Source organism: Triturus cristatus, chromosome 7 (assembly GCF_964204655.1).
Source record: "Triturus cristatus chromosome 7, aTriCri1.1, whole genome shotgun sequence".
Lineage (NCBI taxonomy): Eukaryota > Metazoa > Chordata > Amphibia > Caudata > Salamandridae > Triturus > Triturus cristatus.
The window spans coordinates 559,878,678-559,898,374 of record NC_140590.1 but is presented as its reverse complement, the minus strand read 5'-3'; the positions used below and the strand labels follow the sequence as shown (position 1 = coordinate 559,898,374).

General features: G+C 47.0%; 1 protein-coding gene across 2 annotated transcripts in view; it reads left to right on the top strand.

Annotated features, from left to right (window-relative positions):
* The window catches only part of KCTD2 (potassium channel tetramerization domain containing 2), a 118,860-nt gene that overhangs the window by 35,605 nt on the left and 63,558 nt on the right, over positions 1 to 19,697 (top strand). For both annotated transcript variants that reach the window (XM_085617059.1, XM_085617060.1), the window contains exon 2: positions 4,128 to 4,236. In XM_085617059.1, the coding sequence (XP_085473185.1) occupies positions 4,128 to 4,236 (109 nt within the window). The remainder of the gene's footprint in view (positions 1 to 4,127; positions 4,237 to 19,697) is intronic.

The window sequence follows — 19,697 nt, the reverse complement described above, 5'->3', positions numbered from 1 at the left end:
TTCCGAAATAAGGAAGACAACCAAAAAAAACATGCAAAAATGGGACAGAAACCCATAATACAGACTGTAAATGGAACTGGAACCCATTACCAATTACATAGGTGGAACTAACACCCCCTATACACCGAGTAGATGGGGCAAACACCCATTACCCCTAATGGAATACCGCCTGAAAACGGAGTAAATGGGATTAAAACCCATCACTAAAATGTAGGTGGGACTAACACCCCCTAAACTCTGAGTATATGGGACTAACACCCATTAACAATAACCTAGGTGGGACTAACACCCCCTAAACACCGACAAGTGAGTCACAGCATGACTAACACACAGAATAGAAGACAACGTGCAGCACAAAGTGACTGATACACGCTACACGACCAACACAAAATGAAAGTGGTACTAAATCAGAACACCAAACACAAAAGAGGCTAAAAATCCACCCAACAATAGTAAAGGATGCCATACTAGTCAAACAAGAGATGCAGGATGTAAAACAGAAACAGAAATACAACTATAACCCCTCAGTCATGACAAGTTAGAAATATCCTTTAAAAACGTCACGCGCCTCACAGGACCAATCCCGCTGAACAAGACAAAACTCTGTAAATGGAAGTACACAGAATTGAATTTGACAGGTTCTAACCCTTACAAGCACTAGAACAGTGAAGTGACTTGTTGCAAACACCTCAAGAATCTCAGCGTGAAGTTTAAACAACTGATGTCTCTTGAATTCTAAGAATATGTGGAGGCAGACTGATTTTCCTAAAACTGGTGAACATTGTGCCAACAAGACACTCACCGGTGAGCGACCTCTCACCCGAGTTGCACAACCTTAGGAAAATGTAGTATGATGCGCCCAAATTTCCAGTTAACAAACCCACCAGATAATAATAATGCCTATAACCACTTATTTTCAGGAGCATGTCCACATGTGAGCGGAAAAAAACATAGTAATAATGTTAAAACGTGATAATGTGTGCCTTTAAAGAACCAGAAGAGACATTACTTGTGTCCGAAAAATAAAATATACACTCCAAGAATGAACCAAAGAAGCCTGTAGAGCACGTTTGGTCCGACGCTTGCCGGCAGAAACAATCTTTGCTCCATATAATTCGACACTATGCTATTGAGTAGCTAAAGTCGTCACAGAGATGCCAAAAGTCACCATGGCTCACCTCGAGGAGGATCTTTACCCACATACTTGTACGATGAAACCTCAACACGATGTAAGTTGGAGTCTTCACTGAGAACACTGCGTGCTGAAAGAAAACCCAACATCACCTCAGTGTGAGCACACAGTGAAAGAATCAGGAAACTGAAGATGGCGGTACATAGAGGACGCCGTGCCGAATGGCTCCCGGCGTAGATATGCTCCAAAGCGTCTAGAAACAGAGTTGCATGTTGCCAGGCAACAAAGACTTCGGAACGTTGACTTCGAGGGAATGGATCTGCGCGACTGAAATATGCAGGTAGGTGTGCGCGCGCTACGTGAGACTCGAGACAAGATTTAAACCAAATTGAAGCAGCTTAACTGACTAACGGAAAAGGGCTTCAATTACTCAAACAAAATAAAAGACGAAAATAGCCTCACCATACTTGATCCACTCCGGCAGTAAACACTGGCACGACATCTCACAAAAAGAGGAAGCATTCAATCTGTAATAAACTAACCAAATGGACTTGGCATCAGCAAAGATTTCCTTAATCCCACGAAGACGAGACAGATGTCGCAATGTCGACTGTAAGGCACACATCACATCACACTTGAAGTCTTGTCAGAAACTCACAACACTGTGATAGGATGTAAATCTGTAAACTGTAGCAGAAGATGCAGCACACGATTCCACTTCCTTTAAGGTGCCAGACAGTAAATAATTGAGCATAAGGATGCACACCACTCTAATTTCTTTAAGGACCAACTGATGTTAAGTTTGTGAGTACAGCATGCCTTGGGGCTGTCTGGTGTAATGGACACTGGTGGGGCTGCAGGACGTGATGCTCCAGTTTCTCTTGTTTGTTTCGGTTTCTCTTGTTTCTTCATGCTCCATTTCCAAAGTATCTTGTGGAACTCTAGCCTTTTCTGTCCACACTTTCTCCAATGTCTCATGTGTACCATTTCCTCCTGGAAATAAACATGTGCTGTCCGTGAGCTCATTAGTGAATCACGAAACTCGCCATGTGACATCAGCGCTTCAAGTTTCAGTAACATCCTTCCAACTTGAAGAAGACCATGGCTTAGAATTTTAAACTTCCTTTAAGGCTTGACATATTAAAACTTTGTCGAGGTACCTTGTAAACGTGGATAAGTCTCCAAATCGTCACCAAATGAAGTAATCTCGTTCCATGAGTTGAGGTGACATAGCAGACGTAGCCGAGATATGTCTTTATGATATTTATTAAGTTATTTAGATCCATAGAACAGCCCCACCAGGAGCAGCCTGCTAGCTGCTCAGCCCATCTTCCCAACTGTCTCACACCACTCCAGCACCCAAGCATTCCAGTCAAGTCAACATTCCACACGGAACTCTCACACTGGCTGAGCAGCTAGTTACAAGATAAAGGGGAACAGTGATAACATTACATCAAGATACTACAGTGGGGTTGGATTTACTCGTACTAGTTTAAACCACCTTTGGGTAATTATTAATGGAAAGTTTTGTAGGGTGTAGAAAAATTGTGGCAGGACCATCATTTTGAAGAAGGCTACTCTGCCCAGGATATTACGCAGTAGCTTGGCCCTTCTAATGAGGTCTCTCTGTGCGCAGGCCAGCAGTGGGATAAGATTATGGCTTGCTTCCAAGGTGAAATGCACGCCTAAGTATTGAATGCTAAGCCAAATTATCGGAAGGCAAGATTGTCAGTGTATAATTTCCTCATCTAATTTAAGATAAACCAAGCGAGATTTGGACCGCTTAATCTTGAGGCCAGAGGCATCACCGTAGAGGTCAAGCATTTAGCAGTTATATGTGACATTCAAATGTTTTTCATGCAGGCCATAGACCTACATTATTGCAGAAAATATTAAGCGTGCAACAGACCTAAACAAAATACCATACATTTTAAAAATAATAGCGCCACTGGATTTGTTACTGAAACATCCATTCAGTCTACTAGGTGATTTTAAAGCTAATGCCCAAACACCATAAGTGCCCCCCCCCCCCCCCTGTACAAAGGTATCAGTTTGTCACTCGTGCAGTGAGGAAAGCTTTAAGTGTACAAAAACTTCTATGTCCTCTCTCTCTCGACTGAATTTCAATGAATTGCTTTTTGATAGTTGGATCCCTGTTGCGTATGTTTTTCCAGCCTCCACCACAATGGTTCGTCAGTGGAGATGATCTTTATCATGCTATCTGCACAAATGTTTTTAGCTATGAAGAGAATATGTAGGGAGACCCGGAAGCATTATATAGAAAAAGATAATTCCAGTCACTAAATGTCGTAACGCAGTACGACTCCCCAATCATGAAATCCTTACTAGGTGCTTTGAAGCAAATGTCTAAACACAAACAAATGCATAATTTTCTCCCAATCAAGCAGTTTGTCACTCGTGCAGTGGGGGACCAACTGTTCTGTCATCTCTTAATACTGAATTTCCAGGATTTCTTTTGATATCGACAGTGGGGATTTCCCTCTGAATGATGATAGTTCAGCCTCCAGAGTGGCTTGTCTGTGGGGATTAACTAGACCACAAATACAAAGGAATAGGCTTTAGAGGAGAAGGGTCAGGGCAACCCTGGAACATTATACAGAAAAAGGTGTTAAGTCACTAAATTGGTGAAGTTAGTATGAGCCCGCCATCATCAAATACTTGTGACCTTTTACAGCTTCATTTTGTACAGTTGTGTGTACGAACCTGTACACTAAAATAACGTGTTGCAGTTTGTACATCACATAAAACCCTACACTTTGATAAAGTTTTAGCAATTGGTATTCTTAGGGTACAATTGAAAAAAGAGTGATTTGTATGTGGCGTGCATTTAACCCTGGAACTCCTGCGTAGCTATTATTTCCTTTGGCTACAAATTGATGTTTTTTCTGTTTGCAATGCTATCTTATTGTTTCATTTATTTGAATTGTTTTTATTCATTTTGTAACATTTGCTTCTTTGTGGTGTGTATATTTAGGATGAGACGGGAGCTTACCTAATTGATAGAGATCCTACCTACTTTGGGCCAATCCTCAACTACCTGAGGCACGGGAAGCTGATCCTCAACAAAGAACTGTCTGAAGAAGGTAGGCGGAGTAACCAGGGGTACCATCCTTATTTATGAATGAGAAAGCTGAATGAATAGTATACAAACACACATACTTAGATACATAAATGCACACAAACATTTTTACCTATCTTTTTTTTATATGGCACTAGTCCACACATTCTTGCAGTTTAGTAGAACTTCTAGTATTAGTTGTTAAAATACATGGGGTCTTCTAAAATATCTGTAAAGTCATGTCACATCTTCTTATTAGAAGCCCGTTAAGATTTCAGAACTAACTTGTAAGAAGTTATTACAGGTTATGTTGATGTCCGAGTATCCTCTAGCACACACCTTACCCTTGCCCATTCTCTCTCTCTTTTTAAAAAAAATTATTTTTATTGTTTTATTCTTTCAAAACATAACAATCAAGAGCATAAATACACCACAATTTACATCTATAGAATACTTTTCTTACCATATGATGATGTACCTCCTGCATTCCCTGTCTACTCCATCTTAACTGGAGGATTGGCTCTGTTCCCTTGTACGTGTGTTCTTAGTATAAATTGTGTCCCCATCCCACTCGTGTATCCTCGCACGTACTTGCTTTTAACACTATTAGTAATGGTCGATCGGTCAGTTCCTATCGAACCGGGCATCCCAAGACCCCCAGATCATCTCGAATGACTTTTCTCAGCCTCTTTCTTTATAGATCACATTTCCTATAATCTTTTTTTTTTTTTTTTTTTTTTTTTTTTTTAAACCTTTATTTTCAAAAGTCTGGACACAGCTATTCAGCCGACAACCCGGAGGTTCGGCAGCTTCGGTAAAGAGGAACAGAGACGCGTCCACAGTACAGTGAAGGAGGAGTGCAAAGATTCCATTTTTTAAATAAACACAAAACACACAACAACCCCCAGCAAGGCAAGAACACTGAATGCCCATGGTGATAGCCCCCCAGGGGAGGCAGGACCCCAATCATCTACCATTTACAGTACCGTGAAAAGAGGAAGAAGGGGGACAGCAGAGGCCAAAGAAGTCCATTAACCATACTGAGCTGGAAAGAAGGTTAGGAGGAAAGCTGTTCCTCGGGGGGATCCAGATCAGGGGCAAGACAAATTCCCCCCCTGTATTGGTTCCACCGCCCCCAGATGGCGTGCCACTTCCGAGGGCGGCCTCTAGCGCAATATACCGTCTTCTCCCTTAGCATACTCCAGTCCATATTTTCTTTCCACGCGGTCAATGTGGGGGGGCCCACGGATCCCCACAATCGCGCTATATCTCTCTTAGCGACCATGTTGCCCAGAGTCACCCATTGGGTCTGCGCCGCATTGTGATCAGTGGGCCCCCAGACATTCAGGAGACAACACCGCGCTTCCGGCTGCATAGCAATGCCCGTCACCTCCCCGATCACTGCATGGACTCTCCGCCAGAATTCCGTGATGACACCACATTCCCAAATGATATGCAGGAAAGTACCCACCATACCACATCCCCTCCTGCATAGGCCGTCCTCCGAGAATCCCATGTGAACCAGCCTTGGCCCCGTCACGTACACTCGATGCAGTATTTTAAGCTGCACCAGCCTCAGACGCGACGGGATCGCAACCTCCTTAGGAGAGGAAACGGCAGACTGCCAATCCTCGTCATCCAACTCGAGGCCATCCCTAGACCACTGGTCCCTCAACCCCAGAAGCATATCCGCCCGGACGTTTATCAGTTTCTTATAGATGAGCGAGATCGTGCTCTCGGGCATATGACCATCAAGGACCCGGTCCTCCAAAGGAGAGGACTCAGGCACCTTCTCACCCTCTATGAGGACTGATCGGAGGGCGTGACGCACCTGAATATAGCGTAAAAATTCAGATGGCCCCAGCTCATACTCCTTCTGCAACTCTTCAAAGGACTTCACCCTCCCCTTAATCAGGACATCTCCGACCCTGGAGATGCCGATCAAGTCCCATTTGTCAAAGCCTTTTGTGTGCCAAAGCCTACCCAATCTCTCAGATTCAAACAGCGGGGTAGCGAGGGTGAGCCTATCCTTCCAGCCCAGCGAGTCAGTTGCCATCTTCCACACACGCACCGCCACACCAGTGGGCCCCGTGAGGGACGAGTCCAGGGACCGCGAATACAACGCCCTGTAATAGTTACCACCACGCAGCAACCACCTGTCCATGGCATACCCAGGGCTGAGGGCCGGGCCATAAAACCCATGATTAATCGCACTCAGCTGGGTGGCCCAATAGTACCGTCGGATGTCTGGAAGCGCAATACCCCCATCGTACCATGGGAGCGTCAACTTTGCAATAGCTATTCGCGGCCGCCCGTCCCACAGCAACGCTCGTTGGAGGCCTTCGACCTCCCGAAAGTAGTTGGCCGGTACCCAATCCAAAGTATTCTGCAGCGCGTAGAGGAACCGGGGAAGAGACATCATTTTGAACAGGGCCGCACGCCCAACGAGAGTGAGCGGCAGCCTCCGCCAGCCCTCCACATCCCGCCTCAGGCGCGCTAGGGGGGGGAGCAGGTTCCTCTCATATCGCATGGCAGAATCCATGGAGATAAAGATCCCCAGATACACGAAGCCCTGCTGAGCAACCTGGATCGAACAAGTTCGAGGGATCGGTGGAACCTCGCCACTAAGAACATATAAATACGATTTACTCCAGTTGATAACGAGACCCGAGTTCCTACCAAAAGATGTGAGTACGTCACAGACCACTATAAGTGATTTCTTGGGTGAGGCAAGATACAACAGGATGTCATCAGCATAGAGCGATATACGGTCCTCGTGCTCAGGCGACCATCTAAGTCCCCGTATATCCGGGTGCCAGCGTATCCACGCAGCCAGCGGCTCAAGGGCGAGGGCGAACAGCAATGGCGATAGGGGACAACCTTGCCGAGTACCCCTCCCAAGCTGAAACGGAGTCGACGCCCGGCCATTTACCACCACACTCGCAAGAGGGCCCTCATACAGCAACCTCACCCAGCTCACAAAACCGTGGCCAAAGCCGAACTTGGTCAACACGGCCCACAAATATGCCCCTTCCACCGTGTCAAAGGCCATCGTGGCATCGAGAGACGCCACAATAGCTGGTTCATGCAGCGTGCCCGCCCTGGCGATTACACCATGAAGGCGCCGAAGATTTAACGCTGTGTTACGGTGCGGGATGAATCCGGATTGATCCGGATGGACCAAGTCACCGAGTACCCTGATGAACCGGGCCGCCAGGATTTTAGCCAGAATTTTCGGCTCTGCGTTAAGGAGTGAGATAGGCCTATATGAGGCGCACTTATCTCGGGGTTTGCCCTCTTTGTGTATAACCACAATCGTCGCCAGTCGCTGATCCAACGGGAGGGCCCCACTCCCCCGCGCCTCCACGAACATGGCGCGCAGGTGAGGGGCAACCCTATCCGGAAATAGCTTGTACAGGTCGACCGGCAAGCCGTTCGGACCCGAGGCCTTGCCCGAGTTTAACGCGCGGATAGCTCCCGCCACCTCATCGACCGTTATGTCACCATCTAGATCGTCCCTATCTATATCAGAGAGACAGGGCAATGCAATATCACGCAGGAGGTCATGCGAGTCCTCGGGCGGCCTGTCCGACACTGAGGCATAAACCATACGGAAGTAGTCCGAGAAACACTGCACAATCCTCTCAGGTTCCACAATCACCTCTCCCCCCCTCTCCCGTCAACTCCGGCACTACTCTATTGACCCGTTCTTTTTTGTCCAGCCAAGCCAGGAGTTTCCCGGCCTTGTCACCAACATCATACAGACTGCTCTGCTGTTCCCTACCGAGGGTCTTAGCGGCATTCGTCACCAGGTCCTTATACTCGGATTGCTTCAAGCACAGCTCATGCAGTGAGGCCTCTGTAACCTCCTCCTCCAGCGCTCCCTCCAAAGCCGCGATCTCCTCCTCAACCTGCAAAACCTCGCCATCTCTCCGCCGCTTGGCAGCCACTACAAGGGAGAGGGCTTCCCCTCGCAGCACGGTCTTAAATGCTTCCCACAGCGACACTGCCGAGTCCACGGATCCCTGATTGTCCTTGAAAAAATTATCTACTGTCTTTACCAGCGCGCTGCGCGTCTTGGGGTCTCGGAAATACCAAGGGTTGATAGGGGCCACCCTTCCCCCTCCCTCTCGACCCAGATCCAGCCTGACCCACACCGGCGAATGGTCAGATATGCCACGCGCCATGTGCCTGGCCTCAGACACCAATGAGGCATGCGCAGCCAGAGTGAGTAAGTAGTCAATCCTAGAAAGGCTACCATGCGCCCCGGAGTGGAAAGTGTATTGGCTCTGTGTGGGGTGCCGGAGCCTCCAGCAGTCTATCAGGCCAAGCGTATCTAGAAAGTCTGGAAGCCACTTCTGAGCCCCCCCCCCCCGTGTCTCTGGGCGGGTATCTATCCAGCAGGCCGGAGCCAACAGCGTTGAAATCACCTCCCACTACAAGCATACCCCCCGGGAGATCCAGCAGGGCCCTACCCAGATCTGTGAAAGTGGAGGCCTGCAGGGCCGGCGGGACATAAACCGAAACTAAAACCAAAGTTCTTCCTTCCCACCGCCCCGCCACCGCCACAAACCTCCCCCTATCATCAACAATGGTGGAGTCCACCTCAAATGGTAGCGAGGCTCTGACTAGGATGCCCACACCCCTGGACCCAGAGGAGAATCCCGAATGAGCTATGAATTTATAACCCTTCCTATTCAGGGCATAGCACGTATTACCTAAAAGATGCGTCTCCTGCAGCAGGGCGACATCCGGCAATGACCGTTTCAAGAATTGCAAAACAATCCCACGCTTAATGCGATCCCCCAAACCATTCACATTCCAGCTTATAACACTTAAACCCCTACCCCCCATCCCCAAACGTAAAGAGGCCCACCCCACACCCGAAGAGCCCCCATGGAACAGTCCTGGAAATAATCACTATGCCTTGCTGAAACAAACCCCCCAACAACAACCCCAAAATCCCGGAAACCCCCCCACCCTGCACCCCTGCTGCAGCTTACAAAGCCCCCCCCAACTTGCAGTGTGCCTGTCGCCCTACCAAACCCAAAATCTACAAAAAGTACCCTAAGGGAGGAAAGAGCTCCCCTCGTCCTCCCACAACCTCCGTGTTTACTGCAAGTCATTATCTAAAGTCAGTCCGGTTCCGAATACATCAACCTTGTTCATCCCGGCCACTGTCCCCGTCTACGGCAGTGTCCTCTTCCGTGCGTCGTCGAGGCAGAGCGTCCAGCCATTCATCCGCCATGGCAGGTGACTCAAAGAAGAATGTTCGGTCTTCAAACACCACACGTAGTCTGGCAGGGAAGAGCATGGCGTATTTCAGATCCCTCTCCCGAAGCCTCCTCTTCACCCCCAGGAAGCCCTGCCGCTGCCTCTGTACCTGCTGGGTGAAGTCAGGATAGAAATTCACCGACGCGTTCTGGAAGGGGACCGGGCCCGTTCCCCTCGAGGCCTGCAGGATAGCGTCTCGGTCTCGAAAATGAAAGAGCCGGGCGACGATCGGCCTCGGTGTGGCTCCCACCTTGGGCCGCCCACCAGGCACTCTATGGGCCCGCTCAACTGCGAAGAACTTCCCTAGACCCTTAGGCTGCAGATGATTGAGCACCAAGTCCTTCACGAGCAGGTCCACTGAAATCTCGTCCGAGGACTCCGGGACCCCGATAATGCGCACGTTGTTGCGCCTGGCCCGGCTCTCGGAGTCCTCCAGCCGACGGGCTGCGAGATCATGCTCGGTCCGCAACTTACGGACCTCGGTCTGCAGGTCCGAGACATCATCGGCGAGGCCCGTGGTCTTGATGTCCAGGGATTTGACCCGTTCATTTGTTTTGCCCAAATCCGCGCGGATCAGATTAACATCCACCAAGATGGTATCCACTTTGTGCGCCAGGGCATCAAACTGTCTCCCAATCGAAGTCTGCAGCCCGTCAAGTGCACCCATGACATCCTGCAGTGAGAGCTCCGGGGCCAAGGGTGAAGCAGTCTTCTGTGTATCCGGGGACTGGCTCGGTGCACCCGGTGACCCCTTCTGCTGGGCATAGCGGTCCATGTTATTGGCTTGAGTGTAGGCTCCCCGCCTGGTGGCCTTGGGCTTCGGCCGATCCCCCTCTGCTTTGCCCGACATGGTGGGCTCGAGCAGGTCGGGTCAAACAGGACTGCCCTCTCTCAGCGAGAGAGAGCAGGAGTGCTCCGTCTTACGATGGGTCGCCAGTGTGGCATGCAGAGCGTCCAAATGATAATAAAGCAGACGCGAGCACTCCCTGGGCTGGGCAGACAAAGGGCGAGAAAGTGAAAGTGAAAGGATAGGGACCTCCGTCCGGCAGTTCACACCTCGCCTGGCCGCTGTTGTTCAATTAGAGGTCGGGCATCCTGCCAACTCGAGCCCCTGGCATCCCTCGGAGATGGGCCTCAATCTTCCGCCATGCATAACTCTGGTTCCCGGTGGGCGATTCGACCTCGGGTGGCATCGATCGCCTCCCTGACAAGTCATCTACACGATGCCATGCATACAAACAGGATTATATACAGGATAGACGACGGAGGGCACGAGGGTCTCGGGAGCTCAAAGCTCACGCGGCCATCTTGGTCAAGCGCTAGGCTCCTCCATTTCCTATAATCTTAAATCTTATCATGCCCCTCTACCAGTCTTTGAAGGATGGTGGCAATTCACTTCCCCATTTCTGTGCAACATCTCTTTTTGGGCTCAGACCAAGGGACTCCCTCACTGCCTTCTCTAATGATTTGGAGACCTGTTCCCAGAATGGGCGCATCGCTGGACAGTCCCTCCAGGTGTAAATAAAGTGCCCTTAGTCCCACATTTCCCAAGACATAGGGGAGTCGTGGCTCTCCCTATCTTATGAAGTAATGTCCTGGTGTAGTACGTCCTATGCAGTACCTTGAGTTGAATCAATTTAAAGCTAGCCTTATTGACCCCTTCTGCTAGAAAGTTTAGCACCTCCTGTCCGTCTTCGTCGTCTATTTCCCCCGGGTCGCCTTCCCAATTGGTCTTGAGGCGTATCAATGGGCCTTGGGTGTTACACAACAGTGCACCATAAGTTGGAGATATCAATATGTGTTGAACCTACCCCTCCAACAATCCCCTTTCCAATGGGGATTCTTCCCTGGTTTCTTCATCCGAGTCAATACTGCGGGACAGAGCATGTCTAAGTTGCCTATATTTGAAACACTGCGTAGGTGACATCCCATACTGCCCATTCTCTCTTTAATCTAATGAGAAGTGATTGTCGGGGAGAGTGCATTTTCCATTTTCCTTTAATTTTCCTTGGAAATTGCACCTGTTTAACAGTGCGTGATTCAGAAAGATTTTCTCTGAGCAGGTGCGGTGTATTCTTGAATGTCCAGGAGTAAGCTATGCATATTCATACTTAAACTATTTCTGAATCGGGCCTATAGTCTCTTGTTACTGTGTCTCCATGTGTTTGGTCTGGCTTTCAAGCTCATGCTGAATATATTAAGTAACAGTAGTGCTGGTGAATGCAATGGCTGTCTGGAGTGCTTAATTTGAGCCGGTGGTTTCCGGTGCCGAGCATTGTCATTTAATCTTCAACACTGTCACTAATGACAGTCCACCACATGGTGGCGCTGTCTGCCTAATTTTGAGATGAGCACAGCAATATTGTTTAATAATTTATTGTACATTAAAATAAATAGTATCTACCATCCACACCATTCTTATAGCTTTGGGTGGCCTGAAATGGGGGCAATGGGTTGTGCAAGCTGCAGTGGCCTCCTAAGAAGCGCTCTGGCGCTTAGTTTTTTTGTTTTTGATTACAAATTAAGCACTGCAGCTGTCTGAGCAGTGCATGCTTTTGAATACCTTATTGTACCTTGTCTGCAAACAAGGAAAATAATGTCGTACATCTGAACAGCTACAAATGACTACCCCACAACCACTCCCCTCCATCTGTGCCTCAAAAATGACCCAAAAAGCTACATAGTGCTTCAAATTTAGCATTTTACTGAATTTAATATTTTTAAATGCATTTAGTTGATGTTAAAACAAATCAAGTCATACTGCTGAAATAACTGTTTTACCTTCACAGAATACTCTTTAGTTACTATATGTACAAAAGGTGCTCCTTTATCGTTTGTTATATTTGAATGTGTCTGAAGATTCTGAGTACATCTGTGTGAGGTTTCATACTGCATCTACCCGTTTTCATTGAGCTTTTGCATATATCATTGTCTCACATTGTTGTCTATGTATGCTTTTATAGGGGTTTGTTTGATTTTTAAGGGACTACTAAAAATCACAGCGGAAGTAGCACTGTGACTTACAAAATCAAGTCTTATATTTTTTCAGTTTACTCGTAATCATCCTCTCACAGCCACCTCCCTACCTATACACTATCGGTTCAAGCACACCATAATCACTTCTTTGAGTAAGATGAAAACACAGCTGACCTAATCCTCCTGATAAACTTTAGACCTATTGCTAGATCCCTTTGCTCAGCAATAGCCTTCGAAATTGGTCACTGAGCATTAATCCTCTTGCACTATGCTGCAGGACTGTGGAGTTACTATTTCTACATTCACCATGCCGATAAAAGTGCTCTCCTTGGTTCGAAGGAGAAGTTGTGTACGGTCTAAGATCATGTGCCCTTGTCATTCTTGATCTGTTTGTGCCCTTTAGCAGTGGGCTGTGATATCTTACTTTGTTGGTGTATTTCCTTAGTTTACGTCATTATAGCAGTAACCACAAAGATCGCATCAGCTTAAAACTTCCTCTCTTTAACAACTATTTTGCCCCACTCTTGGAGATTCTCAGTAGTTGTGAAATTGGCTTCAGTATTCGTGCTGACCTCATCAAACTACTCCTGAAAGTGTAAAAGAGTGCTGCTGATTGTCATAGAGTAGCATTTTGTCTCCTAAACTACTTCGGCTCAATGAAGTGGTGATGCTCGAGCACCTTTAATACCGAGATGGTACTCCGGGGGCCTATAAATCTGGGTTACAAACCATAAAGTGGCCGTCATCTACGAGAATGATCCTATTCCCCAAATATGTAGTCTGCAACCCAAGATTCCCCTTGATTTGAATTTGTTCTTTGCATTGCAAGTAGTCGGGATTCTACCACGCAAGCCTGCTACTGAATATACCAGATAATTTCACATATACTAACTGTTGTCGGGTCCTGCCTAATTAGAGAAATGTAAATAAAGAAGACTGACCACGTCACCCAGACTATAGAAACTCCTTACTGGTTGAGGGACCAAAGAACACATTGATTTTAACATACTGTGAATGGTCCACAATGCATTTGTTTCTCACCAGTGCACCATTGAGCTAAATGCTTGCTGGCTACCCGTTATTTAAAGTACCTTATTTTTGGTGGCAGATTGAATTCATCTGTACGTTGAACCTGACTGATTACAGATCCGAAGAGCAGTCGGTGTGTTTCTGTTAGGGGTGGGCGGAATTTGCGAAATTCACTTTCGCAAATTATCGCGAAAATGTTAATCTCCGCAAACACACGGAAATATGGCGAAGATGCATACGTTTTTTTTCCCGCCCTTTCGCAGTATTTTCTGCGTGGTCGCAGCTCGCCAATTTACCCATGCGGTTGCTCATGGGCGCGGCCATCTTGTTTTCACTTGTATCGCGGTGCATGATCGCGAGAAGAAAGACGTGATCGCGCGACGAATGACGTTACTGCGGGCGCGAACTGTCGCGAGACAGTGCAAATGGCTACCAACAATCCATCATCTCGTGGAGAATGCGACTCGATCGGAAAAACTTTCGGCGAACGCGGGGATTCAAGTAAGGCGATTACTGCGCGAGCAAGCAAAAAATTTCCGGTAAAATGCGGGTTGCGGAAATTTTGACATTTTCGCGCTCTCCGCGGAACACGAAAATGTCAAATTATCACAATTTCCGCGAGCGGAACGGAATTTTGGCCCAGGCCTAGTTTCTGTACCCCATGCCTGACATGTTCAGCACAACTAATTAGTATTTTAGCTACACCAGTCATTTGCAGAAAGTGTTGGTCTCTGCTGATGTTGAATATGGTTTGTTTCATTCATCCAGATTCTCAAGATCACAATGTTGTTGTCATAAGCAATAGGGTATCCCAGAACCGCTTTTATTCAACTCAGATTTTCTTTCCAATATGTCTTAATTCTCAGACAATCCCACCATATACGTAGCATTGTCCCAATTGCCTGCTCACACCTCCAGCATTTGTCAGAGGTTTCTAGGTAAATGAGGCGTAGCCTCTCGGGTGTCATGTACGTTTGTAACAGTACTTTGTAAACTGTTTCTTAAATCCTATTGCTGTGTAGTGATTTCGTACATCTCCCCGTGTTCCTTCCCATAACTTGCCAGTGATGTGTCTATTATGGGCGGTTTACCAGCATATTTGTTATTTGCAGTTCCCTTTTGCTACACTTTCAACTAATATTTGTGTATGTCTGAAATTAGGCCCCTTGGGCCTAAATGGGTTAGCCCAATTCTTTTTAATGGTTTCAAGTTTTCTTCCAGGTGCTTTCTTGTTTGGAGGGAGTAGTGGCGTGTCCTTTCTCAATGTATTTTTTTATTTTGGACTTTAAACAGATCTGATAGAGTTATGCCTTCACACTTCCTCAAGCATCTGAAGTGTTCCAGGTGTAGAACTAGAACTGTGGGTTGTTGTGTATCGGAGGGTTTGGTGATGGGGATGTGGTGGCCCTTCCTCCTTTGGTAAGCTCATTCCAAATATCTAGGAAAGTTTTCTAGCTTAGTGTTGGACAGTCGTTGGCCCTTAATTAACCATGCTAAATCCGACAGTGACCATTTCGCTGTTGCGAAAGGGCCATTTTTTAGGGCTCGCGCCCTAGCGTTGCAGTGCTAAGCACTGCTCGCGCAGGTGAGAGCCCTTTTGTAGGGGGTTTTAAAACGGAGCCTGGAATCGCACACGCTCGTGCGTGTGCTTTTACTTTTGTGTCCCGCTATTTGCCTTTGTGTGCATGTTATTCACTAAGACGGCACGCAGTAGGACAAAGGCAGGCGCATTGCTCCGCCCATGGCTTATTGGTGTCTATTACGCGCACCAAAGGCCATGTGGTTTCAATTATCGTGCCCAGACAAGGGCGCGATAATTGAAAGCACATGTCTCGCTGTGGCGCGCGCACCACTCGCAGGCTTCTGTTTTTTTTTTTTTTTAATCAATTTCACAGGGAAGCGTGGTGCAGTAGAGCGAGCCATATTAAGACTGCGGAGCTCTGTACAAGTTTGATGGTAGTGACAGTAAATGTAAGTGGGGTGACTTCTGAGAGGGAGTGTGGGCCTCGCCACGGGTAGTAAGTGCTATGTAAATGCAATTAAAACTGTGAGTGCAGCTGGAAGTGTGCGACGCACCGGTTCCTATTGTTTGATCTTTTTGGAGATGCGTTGCCTTCAGTGTTTCTTTACCTCCTATTCCATTGGTCTCGGACACTTCATTAGCCCGAATGTGCCTCATCGCCTTTCTTGCTGGCGACCTTTCTGTTCTCTGATTCTTAACACATCATCCTCTGTCCTCCCAGTGAGGCGCAGTGCTACAGGCGGGGTGGACCGGTGCAGAAGCCTTTTACCAATGTAAATCAGTGACCATCAGATATGCAGCTGGCCATGGACCGTAAACTTGGATGACTGTTACAGGGACTAGTGCTCCTGACAACAATGAGAATAGCACTGATACCAATGGGACTAGTGCCCATGACAACAATGAGAATAGTGCTGATGATACCAATGGGACTAGTGCCCATGACAACAATGAGAATAGCACTGATGATACCAATGGGACTAGTGCCCATGACAACAATGAGAATAGCACTGATGATACCAATGGGACTAGTGCCCATGACAACAATGAGAATAGCGCTGATAACAATGGGACTAGTGCTGATAACAATGGGACTAGTGCTCCTGACAACAATGAGAATAGCACTGATGATAACAATGGGACTAGTGCTGATGCCAACAATGAGAATAGCACTGATAACCATGGGACTAGTGCCCATGACAAAATGAGAATAGCACTGATGATACCAATGGGACTCGTGCCGATGCCAACAATGAGAATAGCACTGATAACAATGGAACTAGTGCTGATGCCAACAATGAGAATAGCACTGATAACCATGGGACTAGTGCCGATGCCAACAATGAGAATAGCACTGATGATATCAGTGGGACTAGTGCTAACGAGAACAGTGAGAATAGCGCTGATGACAACAATGAGACTAGTGCTGATGACAACACTGATGACAACAACGAAAATAGCACTGATACCGAGACTAGTGCCGATGACAACGAGACTAGTGCCGATGCCAACAATAAGAATAGCGCTGATGATAACAGGACTAGTGCAGATGGCAAAACTGCATGATTAAGGGACTGTTACTCGGGGTCTGCACTGCTCATTCATAGGAGACACTGTCCTGGACTCGCATGCCTCTCATCAGTGTGCACATTGGTCTTTAACCATATTCCTCCAACAGATTCTAGCACATTATTACAGGTTAATAGGTTCCTTGTTTATTTAAATTATCAATCCACTTAAAAAACATAACTAACAAACACTGGCATTTACAATGTTAATAGCTCAAACTCTAACCAATGCGAGACCTTTTGCATTGCAAATGCTAGTTTTATCTTACTTCTGTCCTTTTAAAAATGACTGTAAGATGGGCTACATAAAAAGTTTAAAATATTGATGCAGGCCAGTCCTTCTCTCTCTCTAGGTGACACCAAATGTGTTTATTTAATCATGTCCTTCCCTCTGCCCATACATAGTTTATTAATTTTCTTTATATACTTTCTAATTCGTCTTTTGATATAGATGGAGGTAGAACCTGGAAAAAGTAAAGTAATCTATCCAATATGTTAATTTATTGAACATGTATTCATCCTAATCAGCATGTACATAGTTTTTATCACTTTCTAAGGTCTTCTAGTATTTAGAATCTAAGTATAGGCCAGTTCATTGAGGCCTAGTTTGATAGGTGATTTGTTAAATGTAATCATAAGTATTTTATTAAAGTGTTTTTCATCTGAATGGGCTTCCCCCGTTGATTTATCTCTTCATTGTGTCTGTGACCGAGAAGGTTACTTTACCAATTTTTTGGTTTGTTGATCTTGAATACCGATTTTCCTTCAAATTGCTCTAGTTTGTGAGGATCTTGGTGACAATTGTTAAGTTGGAATTTTGCAGGGTGACGGAACTGTATGAGACACATTCAGTGGATTTCTTCCCTATATTTAGAGTCCTGGTAATGTCAGCCCGGGTCATTTTGGGGGTAACTGTTCCTGTGAGGGCCACTTGATTGATGAGACTTAAGTGCCCTTTGCTTTGAGGAGAAAAGGTTTATAGCAGCGGCGGCCGGAGGCAGCTTAGAGGTGCCGGGGGGTCTCACACACGCACACGCGCACTCGCAACACTCACTCGCAACACTCACTCGCAAATACACAAACGCCGCAGCAGATCTGATCCTCCACATCCCCCCCACAGCCAAATCACCGAACACCTTCAAGAACTCCACTGGCTCCCAGCCAACAAAAGAATCCTTTCAAGCTCCTCACACACGCCTACTAAGCCCTTCACGACGTCGGACCAGCATGTCTGAACCACCGCCTCTCATTCCAGGTACCCACGATGCACACCCGCTCCGCCCATCTGGCCCTGGGCACCGTCCCACGGATCTGCAAAACCAGAACTGGAGGAAGATCTTTCTCCTACCTCACCGCCAAGACCTGGAAGACCCTGCCACTCCACCTCAAGCAATCCCCGTTGCTGACCCAATTCAGGAAGGATCTAAAGACCTGTCTCTTTGACTGAACCCCAATGCCCAGACAGATCAGCTCCCCCTCCCCGCTCAGCACCTTGAGACCCTCACAGGTGAATAGCCATGCTTTACAAACCCTGATTGATTGATTCATACATGCACGCACCAAATAGTCTATTAAAACACAACACTTACCTGCTGCAGTTCCAGGAAAGGACGCCTCGGAGGTGCCAGCGGGGTGTGGACTGCTGCCTCCTCTTAGTGGTTGACCTTAGGTCAGCCAATGAGGGGAGGCAGCAGTCCATACCTCATCTCAAAGTGGGATGGAATCAGAGAGACTGCTGACCCAACCCACTCTAACTAGGTGTCTGTAGTGTAAGTTGTAACTAAGTGTGGTGGCCAACTGGCTTGGGTAGAAATTTCTTTGTGCACCTCTGAATGAGTTTGCTCGTTTCAGCATATTTTTCTTATCTCTGGTGCAAAATGTCTTTTACCTGTGTGGGCCTTTGAGCTATTATGTCTAATGTGCGTGTGTTTCTGCCATCTCGTCCCCTTGCCCACTCTCTCCCCCTTGCCCACTCTCGCCCCCCTCCCTTACTCGACTCCTTGTTGCCTTGGATTATGGGTTGGGTTGTTCTATGTAGTTCGTGTAAGGTCTCCCTGCTTCCCCCCCCAGCCTCCAGGCAGTTGTAGACGCAGAATAAGGTGTTGTATTGTCACTGTGCGTTTGATCTTTATTCAAGCAATTTAGGGATCTTTTGCATTGCTAGTTATGGCCCGTGGTGTCTGCTCGTTTTCTTGTCGATCAGCCTTATAGGGTTCTGTCATGGCTCCTCGTATTTCCTTTTTAAGTGGTCGTTGTAATAGTCAGCCTCACTACTTTTCTGCTGGTTTTCAGGAAATTGACTTGTCTGTAGTAGTTGGAGGCCTTGTTCTATATCTTTTACTGTCCAGTCTTTGCTCCGCCTTAAAAACTGATCTGCTTCTTTCCTGGAAATTATTTTTCTGTCCCAAAGTGTCAACTTCGAGGTTTAAAGTTTGCAAGTCATTTTTTATTTCACTTAGCCATGTCTCTTCCCTAAGGCAGACCGTTCCAACGGTCGCTGATTTTGCTAGTCTTGCCTGACATTCAGCAAGGCTACTTGTTCTATTGTTTTCCGTTACTGTAGAGGACTTGTTGCTAGATGGAGCATTTAGGGCTTGCTTGCTGATGTTGCAGCAGTGATTCTAAAGTATTTGTTTATCTGTCCCCTAGTGTTTGGCTGTTCCGTGGTTGACATATGGCTCTACTGCTGTGGGTATGTCTTTCGGGCCACTGCAGGAGTGTTATATTGTCAGTTTTCTGGCAAGCTAACCTCCCACTTTAACAAGGTGTGTACTCCTCCAGAGTATGCAAGCATGACATTTTTTCACTGTGCTGATTCTGTAGGATGGATTGTGCGCTTGTCTGGTTCTAAAGCCCGGCTCAGACTCTTACTCATCTGGGTAAATTTTGTGTAGGTTACTCTTCCTTCCACCAATTACGCAACTTTTCTGTTACTTATCTTCTGGCCGATGTGTGGGGTCTCCAAGCATATCTATTACTGGCGGTTTGGGGGGTGTGGTCTAACGGTTCACTGAAGAAGGCCAGGGCCTTTGTGTCCTGGCTTGGTATGGGAGCTTTCTGTTGTTCCACGCCTGCAGTCCTGACAGAGAAGGTGGCTGCCATGTTGTCAGTCTGTGC